The sequence below is a fragment of the Protobothrops mucrosquamatus genome, unplaced genomic scaffold (genome assembly GCF_001527695.2).
Source record: "Protobothrops mucrosquamatus isolate PMUCROS unplaced genomic scaffold, P.Mucros_1.0 scaffold160, whole genome shotgun sequence".
Classification (NCBI taxonomy): Eukaryota; Metazoa; Chordata; class Lepidosauria; order Squamata; family Viperidae; genus Protobothrops; species Protobothrops mucrosquamatus.
The window spans coordinates 770,619-786,649 of NW_015386524.1; the positions used below are offsets into that span (position 1 = coordinate 770,619).

Consider the following 16,031-nt stretch of genomic DNA (forward strand, 5'->3'; position numbering starts at 1 on the left):
CTGGCTCATATTTAAATGATTGTCCACTAGGACTCCGAGATCCCTCTCACAGTTACTACTATTGAGCAAGGTACCCCCTATACTATACCTATACATTTGGTTTTTCTTGCCTAAATGTAGAACCTTACTTTTTTCACCATTGAATTTCATTTTGTTAGATAGCGCCCAGTGTTCAAGTCTGTCCAGATCCTCCTGTATCTTAAGCCTGTCTTCTGGAGTGTTGGCTATTCCTGCCAGCTTGGTGTCGTCTGCAAATTTGATGAGTTCCCCATTCATCCCCTCGTCCAAATCATTGATGAAGATGTTGAAGAGCACTAGGCCCAGAACAGAGCCCTGGGGCACCCCACTACACACTTCCCTCCATGTAGATGTGGTTCCATTGAGGACCATACACTGAGTATGGCCGGTCAGCCAGCTATGGATCCATCTGGTGGTGATGCTGTCTAACCCACATTTTTCTATCTTATCAAGTAGTAGGTTGTGATCTACTTTGTCAAATGCCTTATTGAAGTCCAAGTAAATTATATCCACAGCATTCCTCTGGTCCACTAATTTTGTCACTTGGTCAAAGAATGCAATAAGGTTTGTCTGGCATGATCTGTTTTTGACAAACCCATGTTGGCTTTTAGTAATGACTTGTTTGTCTGTAGGTATTCGCTGATTCGTTGTTTGATTATCTTTTCCAGAATTTTCCCAGGTATTGAGGTCAGGCTCATAGGTCTGTAATTTCCTGGATCCATTTTTTGAACTCGTCTACGCTGGACAGGTGCTCACTTACCATTTTCTTGTCTATCTTAACTTGTGTTTCTATTCTGTTTTTTATGGCACTATTTTTGACAGGTCGGGCTGCTTTTTCTCTTTTGTGTAAAGAGAAATGCAAAAAACGAGTTAAATAGTTCTGCTTTCTCCCTGTTGCTTGTCACCTTCTTGCCACTTTCACCCACTAATGGACCAATCGTTTCCTTCACTTTTTTCTTGTTTTTTACATGTTGAAAGAAGCTTTTTTTGTTATTTTTGACTTTGGTCACAAGCCTTAGTTCATTTTGAGCCTTAGCTTTCCTCACTTCATCTTTGCACGCTCGGGCTATTTGCTGATATTCTGACTTAGTTATGTGCCCCTCTTTCCACTTTCTATACTTGTCCTTTTTATCTTTCAATTTATCAGATAGTTCTTTGTGCAGCCATGCTGATTTCTTTTGAGAGCTGTTACAGAAGTATACAGAAGTATCTTGTGTATGAATATTATCTATGAAATATTTTTGAAAAATACCTTAATTCTTGACATTAAATTCAGGGCTGCTGAATGAATAATAGGATGAATGAAATAATATAGTTAAAAAGTCCACAATAATAAACTGTCCCTCTTTTAATACAGCAATGGAAGATAATTTGAAGAGAAATTGAACATGAAAATAGTTATGTTTCTAATTTAAAAATCCATTATTTTGGAAAGGGGAAAAAAGAGATAAGTCATTCCCTCCTTAAAGGGAAGGGCAGAGTGAATAAATAAATAGATAAAGAAGAAACATGACATATTCTATTTAGGTTTAATTTTGTGAGAGATCAACATGTATAATAAATATGGGATACAAACAAGCAAATAAATAATGTCTGTCAAGCATTAAATATATTAAACTTTATGTTGAATTTCCTCTTTAGTTTTATTTTTATACATTCCTATCCTAGGCTTTTGGCAACTTTTATTTTTTGTTTAATTTGGAAACTTTTAAAAAAGTAAGATAAAGAAGTCTACCATGCATGGGAAAGCCAAAACTGCTGAAATTCTGCACCTGTAGTGAGTGCTCATAAAAGTATTATGAAACAAGGGGTCTACCTTGCCCCCTCTCTTTCCTGTTAGTTTTTTTTGTAATTGCAGGTGAATAGCAAAAGCAGGAGACTCTTCACAGTATTTCTGATTGGGTGACCAAGATGGGCTGATGCAAACTTTTTTTGGGGATATTAATGATTACCTCTGAATCTCATCTTTCTTCTACAAAATCAAGGCTGATGACCTTAAAGTTCTAAAATATATTACATTCGCATTTTATACTATTTGTTTCTACTGGACTAAAGGCAGTACAGTATTTTAAACAAGCAAATATTCCTATAAAAAAGGTCAAACTGGAACAAAGTTTTATTTTTTTCAAGCCCACACAGTCCTTTGAATCAGTTTCACACATTTAAACTTACATTTCTTTAGTTACTATATCATAATAAAGAGGGGAAGGGTGCAGTGAAAGAGGATCATTGTTGCTGTGGGTATTTGCTGTTACAATGTGATGTTTGCCCACTGAAATGTAAAAAGAAATAGCACACATATGGTGCATTTTAATTCTGTTATGAATCATGCCTGATGTCTTCTCCTATGAATCATCTACAAAATGAATCATAATATAGGCATATTTTTGTAATTAATGCAGCCGTCTCCAATAAACTCAATAGATTCTTTCAGACTCTTCAACATTTGTGCCAAATCATTTCTGGAAAGTTTTCTTCTCAGCTTAGAACAAGGAATTGTATATTGGAACACAAACAAGAGAGTTTGGTTACAAAAGATAAGGTAGACTTCAGTGAAATTCCGTACATTGTACTGTGTTTAGATTTTTGGCTGTTGTGGGGTTAGCATCAAATCCCATTGTGTTTTACAATGCCAAATTTAAAAAGTGACTCATTCTAGCTCCCAAATGACTAAACCTTGAAAAGAGTACGGAGGATTATTTTTTCGGCGTATGAGTAAGGTAACTTTTCCAAGTGCTGCATCACATATATGAAAATACTCATATTCATTTCTAAAATCAAATGCTAAAGTCTTCTACACTTTCCACTGAATTTTAAAAATTTGGATTTTTTTTCAAAGAACCTAGTTTGAAATATCTTATTAATATTGTGGTAATATTATAGTTCCAACAGTATCTGTAATGAGGGAGGGAGGAAGGAAATTATATTCTCCTAAACCTAAACTGATTTCTTTTTAATGGTTTACAGAAGACAAGGTTGAGAGAGGACCTGATAGCTGTCTTCAAATACCTGAAAGACTCTCACATAGTACAGGGTTTGAACTTATTTTTACTTTTTCTAGAGCTTAAGACTGGAACTAACTGGATGACATTTCAAACATGTAGCTACAGGTTCGATATTAAAAACTTCTGGAGAGTAAGAGCTGTCAATCAGTGGAACAAGTTACTCACATGCCATTCACTGAGGTTTGGAACAGAAGCTGGATAGTCATTGACTATCATATTGGGGATGGTGCAGTGAATACTCCAGTGTGCAGGGGTTGGACTTGATGACCTTTTGGGTATCTTACAACTCTGTCATTCTACGATTTCATGAAATATCAGTTAGCAAGCTGATTTTCCAACAGAAAGAGACACATGTTCCTCCTTTGGGCTAAAAAATATCCAACCTCGACAAGGAACTCCTACTAGGATTTCTCTGTGCTACTGCTTTCCGTTTTTTCGCTACATGCCAGAATGCTCTTCCGGCGCTATTTGAACTGAGTTCTCTAAAGATCTTCCTGGGACGCGAAACTGCAGAGTCAGTCGCTCAGACACACGCAAGCGGCACGAAGAGAATTTCTCTTCCACCCCCACCCCCCGCCGGGTGCGGGACGATGGAAAGGTGCCACTCGGCTGGCTTAGGTTCATCTTCCCGGCAGTTGGCTGTTTGCTCCCGCTGGCGGTTTGTGTCCTTTTGTGCTGAGCGTACGCCTACCTGCCAGGCTTGGATTCAAGGTTGGAAATACACACACACATTCCACCCCCCAAGAAAGGAATTCGCAGAGAAAGAGAGCGGCGGTCTTTGGTCTTTGGAAGACACGGACATCGAGCCATTTGGAAAGCTTGTAAATGCCAAGTCAGAAATTCTCAAATAAAGGACAGTAGGTTAACAAAAATGCTTCTCTGCTATCTTTTCTCTTCCCCTCCCAAGAGGTCTTTGAAAGCAGGTATGGGCTGATTTTAATCTTAGGCAGTAGCCGGCAATATACCATAAACTTCAATTAGTTAAAAAGAAGGGATACAGGAATTCTCTGTCCCGAAGGAAGAGGCTTTAAGTTACCTCAGCAACCATGCTGTAGAAGGGAGTGGTCATCCCTCCAGGGAAGGTTTTCCTTATGTGCTGCGTCCCCTCCAATTTTACTGTGCCAGAAGATTTCTTCTATCACCACTTCCAAATCATTCAAAATCAGAGAGGCTACTGACCTTGATGATGAGAAATTTGTAACATGGGATACATGGAAGGCAACAGATTTGGGATCTACATTTCCAGCATTCCCTTCAGCGGGTACAGTAAAGAAAGATTCAGCACAACTCAGCTCATCTTCTAAGAAGATGCTTCTTATCTAAGTCAGTGTTTCTCAATCTTAGCTACTTTAACATATACAGATGTCAACTCCCAGGATTCCCCAGCCAGCCATGCTGGCTGGGAAATTCTGGGAATTAAAGTTCACACATCTTAAGAGTCACCAAGGTTGAGAAACACTTTTAAGAGTTGCAATACATAAGCCAGTGAACTACATTTATGAGAGCCCAGATTGTGAAATCTGCTTGCTATATAAACCCATATGCTATTGGATTTATTTTTTCCTTACAATGGAATATGAGGTTGAGGAAACCACAAATGCTTCCCAAACTTACTAATAGGAGAAAGACATTTCTTAAATCAGGGTGAATTAATTTGCTTTCCTGACACAGAGCATGAAGTTGTGCTCTTCCCAAACTGTGATTCACAATAGCCTAAACTGTAAAGTTACCCAGGCATCTGACCACAAAATGCCACAAATACTGTTTCTCTTCAACAGTGTTAAAATTATAACAACAAAAATGCATAATTTTTGTGACTAGTTTTGACTAGTGACTAGTTTTACATATTGTTTGCTGAACCAACATTTATTGCATGATCAAATGTTCACACAATAAGTCAAAACCAAACAAATCACGTTATGGTTTAGTGCAAATGTAAATGTACTGCTCTCATTTTGAAATACATAGTAAGTAATAATGTTAATATAATATTTTAATGAAAGGAATTAATCAATTCATTTACAGATACAACTGAGAAAAAAAAACAGTCTCACCCTTGCTTTTATGACTGGATCAGTTCTCAGAAAGTCTTTGTAAAGTCTTAAGCTTGTAGCAAAGTAGGCCCAGTGGACTTACACTGCTCCCTTAATATTATGGTTTTGTTCTTTAGTCCATTCTTTTGGGTAAATTAAGGCAATGGACAAACTCATACACATACATTTGAAATGCTGATGCTGATCAAACTGCAAATATAGGAAGATATTTTTAATCTCCATTTTAAGGAGAATAAAATTGTTTCAAACCTTTTCTGGCTTTAACCTTTTTTGTAAAAGGCCTGATATCTGCACAGCAGTTGCATAAAACTAATTTTGATGTAAAATCTGAAAGAAAATTGGATCATGGAATGCCCAGACTCCTCTCAGCTGAAATCAGACAATATAAGTTTGGTAAACCACATTCAATTTCCCAATTACTGCTAAGATAAACTTGAATTTGATATCTGATTTGCAATAGCTTATTTTAATATCCCTCTCTTTCTTTCCTCAGGTGCTGCTGGTGAGCAAGATGTCAATTCTGCTGAGAATCTGGATGACACTGAAGACAATGAGGAATTCCTAGAGAAACTCATATCCATTACCTCCAAGAGTTTACCAAAATTGGAGGTAGAGGAGAGATACAACATAACCAGAGAGCTAGGCAGTGGCTCCTATGGACATGTTCTACAGGTTCAGCATCGTGAGAGAGGTGAGAGTATATAAATGTGATGCCATTTGATTGGGTTTAATTGGCCAAGGAGACTCAATCTGTGTCTGCCAACCTATGGAGCATCTCAGGGTCCCCATTTCCATTATTTCTCAGATTCTTTCAATAAAAAATAAATCTGTGGAAAACTGGTATTCTGTTTTTGGTATGAAATCTATGGAAAACTGGCATTCTATTTTTGTGGCAATATTTGAAGGGCTGCCACAAAGAAGAGGAGCTCAACCTATTTTCCAAAGCACCTGAAGATGAGACAAGAAACAACAGATGGAAACCAGTCAAAGAGAGGTTCAACCTAGAACTTAGCAGAAATTTCCTCACAGTGAGGACAATTAATCAATGGAACAGCTTGCCTTCAGAAGTTGAGGGTGCTCCAGTAATGGAGGCTTTTAAGAAGAGACTGGACAGCCAATTGTCTGAAATGGTATAGAGTCTCCTGCTTGAGCAGGGGGTTGGACTAGAAGAACTTCCAACTCTGATATTCTATGTTCTATGTTCTACAGAACAAAGGGCCAGCCTGATGTGCTAAAGAGCATCTTGGGGAACTGATAGGGAGTAGGGGATTGTCCTTATTAGTTTATCTAATATTTTTAAGCCTATCATGTAACAAAAAATGGCCACCAGGGATTGCCTGTTTATCAAATAACTTCCATTGTGTGTCCAGCAAAGGTGCCGATATTAGCTCTGAAGCAATTTTGCCCACACCAAATGTAAATAATGCATATTTCTAGAGTAGCCTATAGTTCATTTTAATCATGGAGTATTGAGCAAGACACAGTGACAGCATTCATCCATAAATCTTGATTTATAAATTCCAATGGCTGGATTTACACATCACACTAAGCCAAAACTAAACAAATATTTCTTTAGTTTAACATGTATGAAGCCAGACTATGATAAATCATGCTATTGTTTGTCTGAGTTTATTCTATTTTTCCAATAGGTACAGGTTTCTGAAAATCATCTTGAAAAGTCTTATTCACAGATTCTCTATTTAAGAATTCACTTAATTATGAGGAATTTAAGAGTTCCTCAGGTTGAGATTAAATTTTTATTTCATCAAGTCTTGACTTGGGTTGAGTTTAGCCTGGACTGCTTGTTGCTCTCATCCAGCTCACACTGCCTGCAATTAATTAACTGTGTCATCCCAGGCATGTGGATAGCTGCCAACAAGCAGGTGCTTCTTTTGGCAAAGCAAAATCCAGCAGATAGAGCAGCAAATTGGCTAGCTTCCCAAATGGAAGGCATACAGAAGGAAATAATCCTTAAGAAAAATGAAAATGAATGGCAGATTGCCCAGCATCTACATAAGTAAAATTCTGAGCACAGAATATGGATGTTTGTCTTTTTCCTTACAATATAGATTTCCCTTACTGTTTAATTAACTAGTTTGTCAGTGCCACCTAGTGGGATGCAGTAACACTTCCAAGTTTGGAAGAGGTTTACTTTGATCTTCTCCCAAGATATTTTTCCCTTCGTTCCCTGTTTGGCTTCCAACCCTGGGACTCTTATGAAGATCCCCCACTGAAGTTCTGACTGAGACTATTTAGTTTCAGAACCCAGACAGCATCAATCAGATACTGCAGTTTGCTATGGCACATTGATACACATAAAATAACAAATGTATCAACATTAACCTCCATACTCCATATCTTTTGACTCCAAAACCCCTTTCTTTAAATCAAGAAGACTAGCTTCAAGGATTTCATAAACAGCTAACTAGCAAACAAGCTGCAATTAAGCCAAAAGCATGTTTTCCCATTTCTGTCTCTCCTTTAAAATGGACTCTGGATGCCAGGGGAGGGAAAGAATGCTTTGTTTATTGTCACCTGGAAGCTTATTTTGCAGAATCAAAACAGCACTGAATTAGTCAGTTTTCAGTCTAAATATTTCTAGCAGCTCGAAAAGATGCCCATGTTTTGCAAGGAAAGAGGACATCTGAAATAGCTGCATTTCATCAGCCTGTTTATATCTCTTAGCACATCTGCAGGAAAGACAAGGTCTAGCCAGCTCTAGTCTCTTTCTTCCTGTGCAAGACTTTGTTCAAATTGTTATGGGTTTACTTTCAGCCTCATACCTTTTGAAAAAAAGAGGAACTATTATGTGCAGGGCTTTTTTTTGTCATAGAACGCCCAGAACGGAGTTCCGGCACCTTTTTGGGATGGAACCTTGTAGGGTAGGCAAGGCGGGTTGTATAACGTGTGTGAGTTCTGGCACCTTTTTTTTTTTTTTTTTTACAAAAAAAGCACTGATTATATGATTAAGAAAATTAACATTACCAGATGTAAAAACAAGGCTTTTAAATTTTATTTTCAGGTCAAAGTGCATTGCAAAGATCACTAATGTATCTGTCTGGTTTTTTGGGATGCATCTCTAAAACAAAATAATATTGTAAGCAGATCAAGATTTCAGAAAAGATTCTCTGTAGCATTTGACACACTTGCAAAACACAATATAATTCTGACATGTTGCATCTGATTATTGTTATACTAAAACACATTAGCAGTCAGCCAGTAATATATATTACTGGTGAAACAATTGTTAACTACATTATAGTGCTTCAGCATCCCTTAATTTTTTGCCATACATCCTTGCTTGCAGGAACCTCAATGGCTTTGAAACTGATGTCCAAGGAACACACAGGGAGACGTGAATTCCTGTGGGAATATTGTATTGCTCTCTGCCTCTCCTCACATCCTACACTTCTTCGAACCACTGGCAGTGCTTTTGAATCATCTACTCATTATGGATTTGCACAGGAGTTGGCACCGGCTGGAGATCTCTGCAGCATCCTGAACTCAGGGGTATAAAAGTCTAAAGACTTTAAGGGCACTGCAATTGGCAGGATCTCAACAAGCATGGGATATGATAGGGTGATATATTTGAGTGGATACAAGAGGAGAATTAAAGGTAGGGTAATTATCAAATAAAAGGAGAGTTTGCAGTAAGAGTTTTAACTGTGCTGCAAGTCCAGCTTATAATTGGAATGGTAGAAGAACAGAGTTTGATAGTGCATCAAATACTATTTCATTTATTAGGGGGTTTTTTGTATCCAGTGGGCTGAGAGCCCTTTTATTCTTTAAAATCACAGATACATATATTTGCCTTTTTCTTTTGATAATTTAAACTGTTCCCAAGTTGACAAAATGATTGTTTGGGTAACACAATTATATAAATATACATAACTTTTTTAGAGAGTACTAGCCTGTCACAATGTTAGCTAACCTATATTATTTATGCATGGCTTCTGTGGCAATCTCAAAAAACCATCTCTTCATAACTTTTCAAGACAAGGACTCTTTGATTAACTGCAGGGAGAATGTTTTCAAATTGGCCCCACTGAGATTCCTGGAATTTTGTGGAGCTTTTCTCTAATTCCACTTCTTTTTTCTTCAACAGGAGGGGCTTCCTGAGGTGCAAGTGAAACGGTGTGCAGCCCAGTTGGCTGATGCCTTGGATTTCATGCATGGCAAGGCCCTGGTGCACCGGGACATAAAACTAGACAATGTGTTGCTTTTTGACCAAGAATGCCAGCAGGTGAAATTAAGTGACTTTGGCCTGACACGACTGGAAGGCACCTGCATATCTGCTATGTCTGCTGTCTTGCCATATTCCCCACCAGAACTGTGCCTGCTAGAGAGGACAGAGTCTCTAGCTCTGGACTCAAGCCTTGATATTTGGGCCTTTGGAGTGCTGCTCTTCTGTATTTGTACTGGTTGCATCCCTTGGGATATGGCAATGAGCCCTGATCCTAAGTTCGAAGAATTTAGCATTTGGCAAAATCGCACAATCCCAGGTGAGGCTCCAGGCCTGTGGAAAGTTTTCACAGCTCCTGCTTTGCGTATGTTTCGCCGCATCATGGCTCTTGATCCTAACCGTCGTAGCCCTGCTATTGAAGTGAACAAATACTTGCATTTGCCTTGGCGAGTGGGTATTTCTGAAAAGACCCAGGATGATTTGTTGAAGACAATTAGTTCTGAGGCCTGCCTTAAGGGACCTAGTGAGGACAATACTGAACTGGGCAGAAACCCCAAGGAGAATTGCCTCCAGCAAATGCAACCTGAAGTCATTCCCCCAGAGAAAACTCATACCATTCAGATGTGTCCCAATCCTGGAAGCAATCCCAGTCCACATGAAGGTTCAAGGCTAAATGGACCTGGACTTGAGCCCTGAAGAAAGTGTCACCTCTGAAAATGATGGTTCCTTTAATCAGGACAAGAAAGACTCCAGCTATCTTACCTTCTTCCTATTAAGGAAGAGTAGAACTAGTCACTCCATAGGGAGATTTTCAGAATAGAACTGCTCAGCTGTATATTATTAATGTAGCATCATGATATCTAGAAACAGTTCTAGAGAATGTTTTTTTCTGGAATAGCCATAATTTTTTCCTTTGTTGCATTTAGATAATGCAACAAAAATAAATCATTACAATTCAATATTTCTAATTTTATCCTCCCATGGATTTTTTTTTATATCAGATTTGAAGGAAGATCTAGTGGCCTATTTAGTTCTGACTTCTCAGGATGCTATTATTTTAATATCTTCCACTTTGCAGGTCCTATGCATTTTTCTTGAATTATGCATTTTTAATTATTGCATATAAAATTATATAAAAATTGCACAAGCTTGCATTAATTATGCAATCCTATGCAATTTTCTTGTATTAATTCATAGATGGGAATTAATGATCAATGGGAAAATGTAAAAATGTAAATGTAAAAAATTTTAATAGCTTCCTGAATTTTCTGAAATTGGAAACTTTTGATTAATAGTTTCCTTGAATTATATTTACTTTTTTCTTTTCTTTTTTTAAGAAGAATTAGGCTCTTTTAAAAAAAAATTCTGATAATTCAAAGGAACATATCCACAATTCAAGTTTCTGTCACAGGAACAGAAACTATAAATGCAGCAGTTCAAGGAAGATAATAGTATAATAATAGTTTTTCATCACAAATGAAATATTAGTGAAACTAACAGCCTACAGTAAGGGTAAACCTGTAAGAACAAACTTTTAATTGAGGTTTTAAATAACTTTTGCTCAATTAGATTTATTAGTAAATATAGGTGGATTTTTCCCACAGGGAAAGTGTATTTTTAGATAATATAGTGACACTTTATTTGCATGGAATTTTTACATTACTTCTGCATGAAACACAATATCACAATAAAATAATATTTTTGCAGTGCCAATGTGTTCTAATAGGAAAGCAACCAAAGTCTCATGTTTTACATCTGCAGCAACAGCCTAATCATTGAACCAAAAAAGAGTAGATCATCTTTGGGAAGTGTAATATTCTGAAGTAATGAGTTACAAAAGATATAGTATGTATGTTTATTTGATTGCATCATTGAATTTCTATAATAAATTATTTATGACAAAAGCTGGCTGCTTGGAAGAGCGAAATGTCATAAAGTTCCGAATTAATTGAGAAATTCTTACAGAGGGAACATAATCCCTATCCTAGATGGCAGATTTTTTGAGTGAGATGGTGACAGTTATGGAAACAGTTATTCAATTACCTTACTAGGAGCTCTTTCCTTTTGATGTAATTAAAAAAAAAAGATTGGACCTGCAGACAACTAGTGAAAAAAGAAATACTTTTCCCCCTATCCTGTTGTATAAATCCAAAAGATTATACATTAAAGTTAAGTTTTGCTTAAGGGAGAAATATAGCACCAGTAAATTTCTCTGTGTCACACAGAAATATAACACAATATCATAGTGATGCCTCCTTTCATATGCAGAGTTTCATACAATTATAGCTGCTTAGAGATCTTTTTGAAATAAATGAGATCTCAGTTAGCAAAAAGATTAATTTTGCCTTCCCTTATATTAGAACTCTATTTGCATCTGTTTGAATTTCCTTAGTCAGTCTGATGTAGAATTTTTTCTATAGGCTTTCCTGACTGGCAGCTTTGGTTCCTATCCCATTCTCAGTTATTTTTCATATTTATTATTTTGTAATTCCTAACAAAAAATTGTTTGAATGATTTTAGCCTGCTGTACTATTGGTGAAATACAGTCAGAATTTTGCAATAAAACATATAAGATGCAATCCAACAATTAAAAATTAAAAGTAATATTTAAAAAGTACATTCTCAAAATATATGTGTCTATGTGAGTGTGTGTCTTTTGGAGCTGCTCAAATCTCATGGCCGAAAAAATTCCAAAGTTATGGTACTGCAAAAGGAAAATAACATCTGTGAGTTTCCATAACCCTTACCTCCCAAATGGGAAATTATTAACAGGTTCCCCCAGGAACATTGCAATGAATGAGTTGAAATCAGATACAGGCAGTCCTGAATGAAATCCTGAATAAAAATGTTGCTAGGTCTTCTAACCTTCTAAAAGGAATACATCTGCTTACTTTCATCCAGAGAACTGTTCCATGCCCCAGGCTACCCCATTCCATTTCTTCTGCTATTTTTATTTTCAATTGACTATTGTATTACATATCATCATGGTTTCAATTCCACCCTTCACAAAGCAATATGAAGCCAAACCACAATAATTTTTATTTCTGCTAAACTCAAAAGCATAGATAGTACAAAATGAACACAATGAAACAATACCCACTGTCCTGCTGACCAGCAAGAGTATGGTAAATCAATCACATAATCAATCAATCTACCCTGCTCCTTGAGCTACAAGTAGTACAAACACCAACAGAAAATAAATTTCTGGTTGTAACCTTCCACATTTTTCAGTTTGCGTTGTGTGCATTTTTCTCATATGCCCAAAAAATCTGAGCAGTGACATTGTCCACCTGCCAAACTGACATTCCTTTGCTTCATTTAAAAGCCTGTTGCAAGCTGTGAAAGTGAAACTATTATTATGTTGCTATTTTTGCAAACAACTGCTGTTCTCAATAATTATAACTATAGGTGCATGTTTCCATGGTGGCTGGAATGGAGTAATAGGAATGCCTTCTCAACAATACTTATGAACAGGGACCAGGAATGGGATGCTGAGGCTCTGTGCTCAGGTTGATGGAAGTAACTGTTGGCATGGATTTTAGAAAAGAAGGCCCAATGGAGCAAGTGTTCTCACCCCTAAGAAATAGATGATTTAATAAACAATAGTTCAAAGTGGGGAATAAAATTTTGTTCTGGTTTCCAAACAAGAAATAAGTTAATACATAAAACAGTTAATCTCCTTCTTACTTCCCAGCAACATTCCAAGCAATGATAAGTGCTGTTCAGAATTGTTTCAGAAGTTTATCCAGAATGCAGTTTGGGTAACTGGTCTGGTTTGTGGTCACCTTCCCTTTTAATCATGTAGCACACAGCGCTGTCCTCCAACAAAGGAGGCCACAGAAAGAATGCATTGCAGAAGCTTTCAAACTTCCACCCTTTCCCCTTGCATCAAGACAAGGGCTGTCCTGCTATAATGACACATCAAAAATCAGACAGTAAAGGGGATATCAAAAATAAAATGTGAGTAGACAAGACAAAATTTTAACTGAGTACTAACATAAGTACTATTATTTGATAAATTAACTGTTATCACACCTTGGGTCATCTTGAAAAAACTGGATCAGAAATTTACAAACTCTTAAAAAAACCCTCCAGTATTAAATCACTTCAGTATTGTTTACAAGACGATTGAATGGATTTGGTGGATGTGTGCCATGAGTGCGGTCATCAGAACTCCAGTGATAATTTTATTTCTTGACCAAATTTAACAAACATACTTTTGTAATAGTCCATTTCACCTGACAGTTCAGAGAGACAAATGGCTGTCCAGTCTCTTCTTAAAAACTTCAACTGATTTCCAGGTTTAAAATAAATTTTAAAAATAATTACATCTCTCATATGCAATACAATTGTTAAGGATTGTCCCTAACACCACAATTTTTTGCACATATTTGCCGAACCAAAATTTTGATTCACAAGCTACAATTGCTGGGATCTGTAGAACATACAGTACTAATTCAGAACCAAATGCATATATTTGGCCTTAACACTCATAGAGGCAATATTTTTTTGGCTATTTGGCCACAGAGGGTGTCAAGATTATAGCAGTGGGAATGAAGTAGAAAATATTAAGCTGAGTGTGTCGGTGTTGGCAGTGTGTGGGGGACTTAAAATTCAAAATAGGAATGTTAAGCCTCACAGAATCTTTAATGTAAAATGCCACCCCACCAAATATATGTTATGATTTACTTGTATGAACTAGAAGAGCTTTAGTGATAGGTATTATTATCTACTAATGCCTACTAATGCCAAAAGCATGGGCTCAAAGGTCAAGTGTGGGGAAAGTGCCAATCCTATTGAGAAGAGGAAATGCATAGAAGAAGAAGAAGGAAAAAAGGAAGAAAAGAAGAAGGGAGGAGGAGAAGGAGAAGGAGATAATATTTTGGGAAGTTGAGTGCTGCAAGGCAGGAATCTTGGAATTAATTTGCTCGCTAGTTTAGGGAAAGTAGGCAGGATTTTGTCAATGTAGCTGAGGTTACTTCTATTTTTGTAGCAAGTTGGCCTTCAAGGAGGACAGCAGAGCTGAGAAAGTTCATTGTAAGGTAGATGGTACATTGAAATCATCAGTTGGTGGAGGAGGGAACAGTTGGAGCTTCCTCTATGTTGCAAATTCCTTTGAAGGACTGCCCTTCAATTATACTCTGTGCTGGTGAGGAGATTTCTGCACCTTGGTTTGATGGAATTGCAGACAGCTTTGTCCAGGGGCAGGAAAGGTAAGGTAAATTTGTGTTGACAAGATTATGAAAAAAGATAACTGGGTTTCATCCTGATCATGTCCAGAAGACAGGGAGGAAAAGGGTGTAACTTCTCTTTTTGTTTGCTAGGTGTATTTTCTCCATTACACCTTTAATAGCCTTTTTAGCAATACTATTTTTTTTAAATAATTTAATAACCTCACTCTAGAAAAATGCCTTCTTTTGTATTCCATGCTTGGAGATACTCTAGCTCACCAACTGTGGATTTGGGAGATTCTCTGTATCAGCTTTTTCCAGACCAAGTAAACTGAAAGGTCTAAATCAGGATACAAACATCATTACTCATTTGGAGTAACAATTATTTCAAATCTTATTAGTTTAGCCTAGTTGTAGATTTGTGTAGATTTTTTTCCCAAGTTAAATAATTTTATTTGCTATGCTTTGCCAGTGCTGCATTTTTCTGTTAAACCTTTAAAACCATTTTTTTTTCATAATTTCCCTGTTCTGGAAAATCTCCACTGTCTTCTAAGCAAGAGAAGTTCATATTAGAGAGGCCTCAACTTTTCCCATTCATCAGATCTAATGAGACTAATTGTTAATAACATCACATATGTTCTGAAAGATCTTTCTATAAGTGATACTTAGTACCTTTTACACAATCTCACTCAGATGGAAATAATGTGTTTGACAAACTTAGGTCTAAAATACAGGTAGACCGTGACTAACAACAGTTCATTTAGTGACCATTCAAAGTTACAACTGCACTAAAAAATGACCATGGGGAAAATGGTCCATTTTCCCCATGGTCATGTGATCAAAAGTCAGATGCTTAGCAACTAGTTCATATTTATGATGGTTGCAGTGTGCTAGGGTCATGTGATCACCTTTTATGACTTTCTCACAAGCAGTGTCAATGAGGAAGGCAGATTCACTTAACAGCCTGGTTATTAACTTATCAACTAAGGTGATTCACTTAACAACTGTGGCAAGAAAGATTGTAAAATGGAGCAAAACTCACTTAACAAACATTTCACTTAATAACAGAAATTTTGGATTCAGTTGTGGTCGTTAAGTCGAGGACTACCTATATGCATTACCTGTTTTGTTTCAGAATACATGGAAACTTCATCTTCTTGTATTTGGTGATGAAGCAATCGTATATTGGATAATGGTTTTCAGGATGGACTGAAGCAGCTCAGATATTTGTACATGACTCTATTTTGGGTTATTTTGTTCCAAAGCCTGGTTTATCAGTTGGGCATTAAAGAAGAAAGATCATTATGTACCTAATATATTGAAGAAAGGACTACCAAGAATGCTGCTTCAAGCTTCTGAAGGACAGATGGAACAAAAATCTATTTTTTAAAAAAAAAAATCAGTCTCTTCAGATAGTAGTATACCATGATCTCAGAACATAAAATACTTAAGTCTCTTGATCCCTAACACCAGGTTGCCTGATGCTGTCCCCCAAATTGTTCCAAAGGGAAATTTGGGGCCCTAGATCTTTACTTCTTTATCATCTTAGCTGGATGATGACAGGTTGAGAGCTTGTATCATGTTCCATAAACAGCAGGAT

At 36.9% G+C, this 16,031-nt stretch overlaps 1 protein-coding gene across 1 annotated transcript in view; it reads left to right on the forward strand.

Annotated features, from left to right (window-relative positions):
- LOC107285333 (uncharacterized serine/threonine-protein kinase SBK3-like) overlaps positions 1-10,186 on the forward strand; it is a 20,657-nt gene extending 10,471 nt beyond the window's left edge. Inside the window, exons 2-4 of the mRNA XM_015813510.1 lie at positions 5,571-5,768; positions 8,385-8,587; positions 9,183-10,186. Of these exons, the coding sequence (XP_015668996.1) occupies positions 5,571-5,768; positions 8,385-8,587; positions 9,183-9,956 (1,175 nt within the window). The 3' untranslated portion in view covers positions 9,957-10,186. The remainder of the gene's footprint in view (positions 1-5,570; positions 5,769-8,384; positions 8,588-9,182) is intronic.
- Positions 10,187-16,031: the final 5,845 nt, after the last annotated feature.